Genomic DNA, 10138 nt, shown 5'->3' with positions numbered 1-10138 from the left:
TCGGGTCTCCTTCGCTCGATGGTGGCATTGTGCTCGTCTCTTTTGGTTTTCTGAGTTCAGGTCTGTTGCCCTCGAGGGTGGTATTGTGCTCGTCTTTTGGTTTTCTGAGTTCGGGTCCGTTGCCCTCGATGGTGGCGTTGTGCTCGTCTTTTTTTGTTTTTCCGAGTTCGGGTCTGTTGTCCTTGATGGTGGCATTGTGCTCGTCTTTTGGTTTTCTGAGTTCGGGTCAGTCGTCCTCGATGGTGGTATTGTGCTCGTCTTTTTGGTTTTCCGAGTTCGGGTCTGTTGTCCTTGATGGTGGCATTGTGCTCGTCTTTTGGTTTTCTGAGTTCAGGTCAGTCGTCCTCGATGGTGGCATTGTGCTCGTCTTTTTGGTTTTCTGAGTTCGGGTCAGTCGTCCTCGATGGTGGTATTGTGCTCGTCTTTTTGGTTTTTCTGGATTCGGGTCTGTCGCTCTCGATGGTGGTATTGTGCTCGTCTTTTTGGTTTTTCGAGTTCGGGTCTGTTGTCCTTGATGGTGGCATTGTGCTCGTCTTTTTTGGTTTTTCTGAGTTCGGGTCAGTCGTCCTCGATGGTGGTATTGTGCTCGTCTTTTTTGGTTTTTCTGGATTCGGGTCTGTCGCTCTCGATGGTGGCATTGTGCTCGTATTTTTTGGTTTTTCTGAGTTCGGGTCTGTTGTCCTCGATGGCGGTATTGTGCTCTTCTTTTTTTTTCTGAATTCGGATCTGTTGTCATCGATGGTGGTATTGTGTCTCTTTTCGGTTTTTCTGGGTTAGGGTCTGATGGTGGCATTGTGCTCGTCTTTTGGCTTTTCTGAGTTCCGATCTATTGTCCTCGATGGTGGCATTGTGCTTGTTATTTTTGGTTTTTCTTAGCTCCGGTATGTCCCTCGCGATGGTGGTATTATGCTCGTCTTATTTGGTTTTTCTGTGTTCGGGTCTGTTGTCCTCAATGGTGGTATTATGCTCGTCTTTTTTGGTTTTTCTGAGTCCGGGTCTGTTGTCCTCGATGGTGGTATTGTGCTCGTTTTTTTGATTTTTCTGTGTTCGGGTCTGTTGTCCTCAATGGTGGTATTGTGCTCCTCTTTTGGTTTTTCTGTGTTCGGGTCTGTTGTCCTCGATGGTGGTATTCTGCTCGTCTTTTTCGGTTTTACAGGGTTAGGGTCTGTCGCTCTCGATAGTGGCATTGTGCTCTTCTTTTTTGGTTTTTCTGAATTCGGATCTGTTGTCATCGATGGTGGTATAGTACTCGTCTTTTTTGGTTTTTCTGTGTTTGGGTCTGTTGTACTCGATGGCGGTATTGTGCTCGTTTTTTTTGGCTTTTCTGAATTCGGATCTGTTGTCATCGATGGTGGTATTGTGCTCATCTTTTTCGGTTTTTCTATGTTCGGGTCTGTTGTCCTCGATGGTGGTATTGTGCTCGTCTTTTTTGGTTTTTCTGAGTTTGGGTCTCTAGTCCTCGATGGTGGTATTATGCTCGTCTTTTTTGGTTTTTCTGAGTTTGGGTTCGTTGTCCTCAATGGTGGTATTCTGCTCGTCTTTTTTGGTTTTTCTGAAATCTGGTCTGTTGTCCTCGATGGTGGTATTGCAATCATCTTTTTTTGTTTTTCTGAGCTTGGGTCTGTTCCCCTTGATTGTGGCGTTGTGCTCGACTCTTTTTGTTCATCGTTTTTTTTTGCTTTTCAAAATTTTCGGGTTTTCTACACCGTGCATCGGCACACATGCTGAAAATAAAATAAACAATATTGATGAAGACGCTTCATAAACGGTATCAATTTTCTTGCTACTCTTCTTGTTCATTTACACATCATATTAATACTTAGAACTAAATCAGGAAAACTTTTGAGACAATTGTAATGATCTGGACAAAGACTGCCTTTCTGATCACGCGTGCGTAACACGTGAACGACAAAATATCCGCTTGAAATGTCAAAGTTTTTATCTGTTGTTTTCAAACACGAAAAAGTTTTAAATTGGTTCAACTTCAGTTTTTGGTACCTGAAGTTATACGATGCTTTATGATTTTGCTAGAAAATGTTTCTTTGTTTGATGTGTTGTGACATATATGTACAACTACTGACTATAGGCCATTGCATTAAAGTAGTAATTAAAGATGCATATAAAACCTATCCGTATCGGCAAACCATTGACATACTGATAAGACATTATGAAAACATGGAGGAAATTAGATAGAGTGACACACACTGAATACGCTTTTTAGAATAGACATATCAACGAAAAAAAGAGTTGCGCTTACACTCAATTATTGCAGTTAATCCTATGAGCACAATTAAGGTGGCGAAAGCTCTCGACATTTTCAATTCTTGTGTTGAAATAGTTGTCATCACTTAATAATATCACTTTATGTTGCTACTTTCGCAATTTTTTGGAGCGTTGCTTCTTTTCTTTCTGTTCAGTGACTCTTACACTACGTGAATGAAGTGTCGTTGTCCGTCTTCCACTTTATACTCAAATTTTTCTTTTTCGTGACTCCTTGATTAACCTTTTCTTTGGCTGTAATTTGTTGTCGACGTAGATATGGTGATGAGGTTTTTTGTTCTTAAATCGTAATAGCGTTGCTTTGGTAAAAAAGGAAATTTTGGCATTTTTATTATAAGGTCAATGCTGCTGTCCGGCTATATTCACATTGTCCTTATCGCTTTAGCTCATGTTGGGACTTGGGAAATATCCTGTTTGCAAATATTCCCACGTTTCTTTGCAAACAAACATTGTATAACTGTTTGTACATTATGACCAACTCATGTGATTCGCTTTTATGACTGTCATTTTTCATTTTTCTTGTGGGAAGATCATGTCTTTAATTGGAGTCAGACATGTTCCGTTCGCACTTTAGTTCCTTTTTTTTTGGATAAAAATTCCGATGTTTTGATCTACTGCCAATATTGCAATGCAGCTTCATGAGCATGAATTACTTTAGTGTATAAGCACTATAAGTTAGCCGATTAAAAAAATATATCATGAAACGTAGCTAGTTATGACGTATCAATAATCAACTTGATATGTGCATTACATCATGATCAAAACGGATTACTTGCTAAAGGTCTTAATTTTCATTCATTCTGTCGCTATAAAAGCGAGAACATCTAAAAACGCGCTTTATATTTTATTTTTTTCGGAGCAATATCAAGTTTATTCGATAAACATTTCACCTATATCAGAGATTAATTGAAGGCGTTGTATAGTCCAGGTTTATGATAATTATGCTACAGTGCTGATTCACCGTCCACCTAGCTATACAAAATCTTTCACTGAGTGCAATGTTTTCTACCCACAATTGACGGTCACTGAAAGAAAGTTTTCGCAATAAATTTTTATTTTACATTTATTCTATGTTATTTGCCAAACGATATTTTTTTTTATAAATTATGTTACCAGCGGGAAGCAACCCATATATGTACAAGAATTATGTGAAAGATTCTCCGTAATTATATTGTAATTGGTTAGAGTTAGATGACGACATTGTGACAAGGGCTTTGTTACATTGCGAGTTACATAGTTCAATTAAAATACCAATGTCTTGTATTGTGCGAAAGGTATAGAACTTAATCAAATGAAATAGCCTAAAAAAACATAGTAAATAAGATGAACTAACTAAGCTATAGAATAAAACTTATTTGAATACAACTAATGTAGTTACGTTGCGTGGTGCTACTTCCTGGCTGTGCAATCATTTTCAAAACAATTTTTCTAACGCGACACTATTCAAAATTTCTAACTTCAAAAAAATTTAATTTTTTGGTTAAAATGTTTTGTGACATACTCAAGCATATTTGAAAACGGTTTGACATTTCTTTTACATATAAAAATCTCGTGTTCTGGAAATTGTTTAGGTTAGCGTTTTTGAAACTCCATAGTAATTTCATTAGCACACGACACATCTGGATTCTTAATGTTCGTTTTATTGATCGACGTCTGCTTTGCTGGTTTATTCTATGTATCGTGGACTCATTAGCCATGTAATATCTTCATTTGAAGTGGTTTCATTGTTTTGAATAAACTCGTGTATTTAGGTAGTATTTACTATCAAACACTTCTTTTCTGTATAAAACAAATAATAATAATAAAACAATAAAAATAAAACAAGATTCACTTTAGAGAGTTAAATAGCTAAGTGCTTTTTGCACACCCAATATTCTCAAGTTCTTCAAAGATCCCGACGTGATGTTCATTCACTAGGGCTGATGCTTTTTGTTGGTATAAAAAAAAACGCAGATTCAGAACATGGATTCGAGAGTAGACTTTAAGATTTACGAATAGCATGCTATTGCTCCATAGTTCAATAGGCTACAAAATGCAGTTTTTGTGTTTTCTTCAGAAGACTCTTTGGCTGTCATTAACATATAACGTAGACTTTATATTTTCAACTTATTACAAGGTGGAGTGTAAGATGTGGTATCGTAGAGACTTTCACGCAAACTGCACAACTGCACTCCACATTTTCTTTCTTTCCTTTCCTTTCGCGGAGAGAAGACGGGACAGGGATGTAACTAATGTCGTGCACATCACGATGCGAATGAATATGTTGCCATGACAAAAATGACATAATTTGTCATAAGTGCAGCGATGTTTTCCTTCGATTCGAGTTGATGGTGTCCTTTAGATGGCATAAACACATTTAAGAAAATACACAATAGTGAAAAAATTTTTGTTTGAAGTTTGCTTCTCCCCTGAACGAATTTTGAGGTGCATTATAAGCATTGTTACATAGATTTGCTTGGAGTTCATCAACTTAGAGTTACCAGATGAGAGCATTGAAATCATCAAATGCTCAACTAGAAAGGTTTGAGAAGGCCTCGACAACAAAAAATGTGCGTTGACAGTCTAGCAGTATGGGTTATTGATAAGGATTGTCTTTAATGTTGATGTACTGTCATTGTTAAGACTTTAATTTTCCGATTTTGCATTCAATTTATGTCATTTTGCAAGATATTATTATATTGATTTGTGATTGAGGATGCGCTAACAGGGAACGCCATTCCTTATTTATGAAGATTCTCGGTAATTATATACTCATGGGTGATAGGCAAACTAAAAAGCCAACATTACTGCTATCAAGTCTTGAAATCAAAGATAAAGGTTGATATGAAGGTTGTAAGTTGTAATAAAATGCAAACCAATTGATACTGAATGCGGGATAAATTGTGGCAGAAAATTCTAAATCGATTCAATCGTTGAATAGAATTAGTCTACAGTCTCTTTCGGACAATTTCCTCTCAAAGGTACTCGGAAAACAAGTTATTATATAATCAACAAAACCAAACACATATCAAATGCTTCCTAGCAGCGACAATTTGTGATCTAATGTACTGTTGTTTTCCAGTTATAACAACGATGCCTAGACACGCAATCATAGCACACACTGTGCTAGCTACAAGCGATTATTTGGAATAACAATTCTGAAGAATGTACTGGCAAAAGAGATATGCAATTATATGATATTCCCGTGAAGGAATGCCTATGGATATCCATAATGCAGTGTCATCAATAGTCTCCTGAGAATGTTAAAGAAACTGAATATGAGCTAAGTGCATCAAGAAAAAAGCTTGTACAAATTAAATGTTGATACCATCATATCCGTGGGATCTAACGTGTCGTGATCATATGAACGTTGGATGTTGTGATTGATAAATGCATCACCCGCATCGACCATGTAGCCAAAAATGTGTTACCGAATGGAGAGAAATATGGCACAGATTTAAAAATGTACTCGTAATAGAAACAAACACTTTTTTTCATAAAACAACTACAAACAATAAGTGACTTGAACAGCTAAGTGCCTTTTGCATACCCAATATTAGCGTTCAATCGTATTAATTTTCAAACCCATAAAAAAACCCCCGAGAGAAAGATGCCACTGTGGTGTTCATTCTTGAAGGTTCATCGACGCTTTTTGTTGGTATTGAAAAAATGCGGATTCATTTTGCGAAGTCGTAAAGTATATTTTTTTGATTTAAGAAAAGCATGCTAAATTCCAAATTCCAATAGGTATACATGCATAAAAAAAGCAATTTTTGTGTCTTTTTAGAAGACTCTTTGGCAGTCGTTAACATATAACACAGTTTCGTATACTGTGTATTTTCAGCTTATTAGAAGGTTGAGTGTACAACGTGGTATTTTAGAGACTTACACCCTTCACTCCTCATTTTTCCTCCTTTCTCTTTGCGGAGAGAAGACGGCACGGAATGTAACGTTGCACACATCACGAGGAACAAGAATATGTTGCTATGTAACATGAAGTAAATCGTATGGAGTGACCCGACATTTTCTTTTGATACTAAATGAAGATGTCCCTTAGCTGTAATAAGCCCATGGCGAAAACGTTGGACTTGCTCTATCAAGTAGAAAGTATCGTGCTATTAAATATTTCTTAGTACAACAAATACGTTAACACATCTGGGCACAAGCAGTAAACTGATTGCAGCGAACAATTTTACACACAACTATTTATCATTCATTGTAAAATGGGCTATAAATTATAGCATCATCTAGAGCTGCTATGAGCATCGCCTAGTTTGTGCTATTATATGGTTTTGGTTCATAACATTGTGAAATTATGACTAGAAAAATTACTTAATGAAAGAGCCGAAACTGTAGCAACTATTTCCACATAATATAACGGATCTTATAAAAGTTACTACACCTTTATACTCTCGACATGCACCAAGGTTTCCTCAGCAGCTCTTTCCTTTCCATCATTTGTGAGCATGTTGTTGATTTCATGCCTTATTCAAAAGGACTTTCGAGAATGACAACTTGCTCTCGCGTAAGCTTTTCATAATAGCGTGGTATATTGCTTATGATTAATAAGGATTTCAATTTTTTATTGTATTGCAAATTTTAAAGTGAGAAATAAAGAAATGGCGAAGAGTTAAAAAAATCACAAAAATTACCCTAATCACCCCAACGTTTTGCCAGTATCTATAGTATCCATTACTATCATCCACTAGGTAGTTGAGATAGCAACCTGAGATGGCTAAATCCTGCATTCTATCTTTTAGAGCTCTGGCCAACACTCATTTAGAACAAGCGAAACGAGTGGTAATGTTTACTTTGCACAGTTTAAATGCATTTAAGCCAAGTGTTTTGACCTATAAGAATGTATTTTTTGTGGAAGGCCATATTTTGTAAATTTTGATAACAACGAACAAATAATGTAATGAATAAAAGTCACACGATATTTAAGCTCCTGCACCACGTAAAATGATAAACATGGTAATTGTGTAAGAGACGACATTGTTCTTGTTATGCATGATTGCGATCGCACGATGGCATTTGTATGGCGGATTAAATGGCTTCTTTGAGTACATTCCACACGATGAGGGCATTCCTTTAAGTTGTTTTTGGTTTCTCATGAAAACTACCGGAAAATTATAAAGGAATAGAACATATTCATGGTTATTCAAAGACAACTCATGGTTATAAACAGATAACCATGAGTTATCTTACAACAACCTCCGAAGCTGAAGCACCAATTTTTCATCAAATTTTATCACTGTGGAGTGAGCTTTCAATTAGCACAAAACAAGTCACCCATGAACTCAGGCAATCACGCGAACATCGTAGCTATAAACTTTACCCTGTTTCAAATTTTTGCCCCATCAATTAAGAAAACAACGTAAAACAAAGCATTAAATTGCTTTTATAACGGAGCATCCATCAAAACATATTTCGTCATGCAGTGCATGAGTAGGATGTGTGAAAGAGATCGTTTATGTGTTTACTTATATCAGTGTTCAATAATTTTATTTTTCTTTCTTTAAATGGCGCCTGTTGAATATACCTATAGCAAATCACAACAATGAAGAAACCTTAACGCCGAATCGAGGCCTGTGGTTGATTATAAAAAGTGCTCTTTCTTCAAAAGCATTGACATGTCCGCTGTGAATTTCGGCCCACCCGTTAGACCAGGAAAATATTGACCATAAAAAAAATTCAGCGTGGTAACAACTCAACCTGCGCTGAAATTGTTAAAACACAGCCCCTTAATATATCATTGAATTTGATGGCTCTTTCAATTCCAATCACTGGGCTTTCGCACTCATTATCAGAATATTTTAAAATAACAGCAGTACAACTCGAGCACGATTGATCTATTGCTAAGTATGCATTGGCCTTTGCGAACTCTGATGCAAACCGATCTGAGTTTATGCAATCAATTAAATCAATCGAAGAGAGTTTGCAAATCAATTATGAATGCATGTTAGAGAAAAAATAAAACGTTTGTCTTCATTTTATCTGTTTTGCATTAGTGTTGCTTCATATGAGAAATAAGTGTTTACTGTGTTTGCGCAGGCTTATGCATATAAACTATAGTCACACAATGTAATGAAATTATTAGCAATGTACAAAACAAGATGCATATAAACTATAGTCACAAAATGTAATGAAATTATTAGCAATGTACAATACAAGATGCCCTATAACCTATCGATCTTCGGTCTCGGGTATGCACTGATCTGTTCTTGAGTTCTTCCAAAGGTCTCTTTGGTTTTCATAGGCCTGTGCAAACACAGTAAACATCTTTTATTTTCTCAATTTTTCCATTCAGTAATAATCAAGAGGAGATATCAAAGAACAATTCCATCAACAATTATTACTAATTAACCTTTTTTTTACACGAAAACAATTGCGGAAAAGTGACATTCATTTGATGACGAGTAACATTCATTAGTATCATGGATTTCTGCTAGAAAAAGTCGCATTCAAAAAAAACTATTCATCTTGAATATTTGTACCTCATCCTTACAAGCAATGTATGGGTAGTATGTAGCTTTAACATTCTATATGTGGTTATAAAGTTGTAAATAAAATAAGAATATAAGGACGCAATTGCTTTTTGATTTTCATATCTCAGAGACAATAAGTTGCTTTTAGTTTACTGGCACATTTTATGTTTTCATAACGCTGTTGTCGTTCTATCATTGTTACAACGGCATTTGGTGTAGTGTTGCACTGCAATATATATAACTGCTGCTTAAACTGGGGAAGCAAGGACTTCTATTAGATTTATAGAGCTTAATAGAATATGATATATATACACTGTAGTAGTCTTAAATTATAGTTTTTATTATGTGTGTCCAGTTCGTGACACTTAGCTGTTTTGAGAAGGCTGTACCCTGTTCAGACTACTTCGTTGATAAATCGACCCAACGGCGTAACTCATCGTTGCTGCCAAACATAATTCGAACAACCTCAGAAAAGTATTCACAACTAACCAGGTCCAGGCATTGGGTGCGAAGCTCTTGTTGGATAAACCACGAATTATCACAAGCAGTGTATAAATGTAGAGGAGTGCACATAAAACGCCGAAAACTGCGGCAAGAAGTGTGATTCGAATGACTTTCGCACTTGCATTAGCTCGTTTCTGATTTGTTTTATCCATCACTTCCGTGTTGTTGTTGTTTTGAAACTTGACAAGATTTGCTTCGATCTTTAGCATTTTTTGCACAACTCTTCTTCCACTGAACAACAAGCTTGCGGATATTCCCAAACAGCCAATCATATAGTAAAGTGCACAAAATACTAGCAAAAACCTTGCGCCTTTCATGTAGGTGGTCGCTAACTCCGAAGCTACGACAGCAACATAATGGACAGCAAGAACGAGTGCTATTAGTTTAATGCCAATAGCATTCGTCGCCATCACCTGGAATTTGCTGAGAAGCATGAAAATCTTGTGGACAAATACAAAGCCAGAAAAAAGGCATGGGTATCCAAATGAAAAAAGTAGCCGAGTAACGACGACTGGAATGCGTTCTGGTGGATTGTTTACGAGCTCGTAAGGCGCAATGCTCAAAGCTAATAACCTAGTTAATGCAAGAACGTTCACGAGAATTTGAACTGTTGCTGCGTAGCGTCGATTTGGCATGTTCCTCATTCGATATACCTTGTATAACTGGTACGCGTTGTAAAGAAACAGAGCGCCAAAGCAAGTGGAAAAAAATATCCAGTGTGTTTTAAATGCAATCTTCCAAATCCCGCTCACTGAAGCCAAGTCGACTTGCGGCTCTACAAATACGCCATTGTCCGCTGTCGTTTCTGGTGCTGCCAGTTCGGGATTTGGCTCGTAGTTCGGTTCCGGTTCGTGTTCGGGGCTTGTCTCCGTTTCATTTTTCATTAC

General features: G+C 36.9%; 1 protein-coding gene across 1 annotated transcript; it reads right to left on the bottom strand.

The window, feature by feature from the left end:
• Window positions 1–872: 872 nt before the first annotated feature.
• Window positions 873–1595, bottom strand: LOC124439462 (early nodulin-like protein 2). The gene has a single exon (XM_046989687.1). The coding sequence runs from the start codon at window positions 1593–1595 to the stop codon at window positions 873–875; it is 723 nt and encodes a 240-aa protein (XP_046845643.1).
• Between the last annotated feature and the right edge of the window lie 8543 nt (window positions 1596–10138).

The sequence above is a fragment of the Xenia sp. Carnegie-2017 genome, unplaced genomic scaffold (genome assembly GCF_021976095.1).
Source record: "Xenia sp. Carnegie-2017 unplaced genomic scaffold, XeniaSp_v1 HiC_scaffold_19, whole genome shotgun sequence".
NCBI classification, from domain to species: Eukaryota; Metazoa; Cnidaria; class Anthozoa; order Malacalcyonacea; family Xeniidae; genus Xenia; species Xenia sp. Carnegie-2017.
Note: the sequence above shows the minus strand (reverse complement) of the source record. Positions and strands in the feature narration are given on the sequence as shown.

What these genes read in the sequence shown, in the direction of transcription:
- LOC124439462 (XM_046989687.1), bottom strand. Translation starts at nt 1,595, where the DNA reads ATGATTGCAATACCACCATCGAGGACAACAGACCAGATTTCAGAAAAA.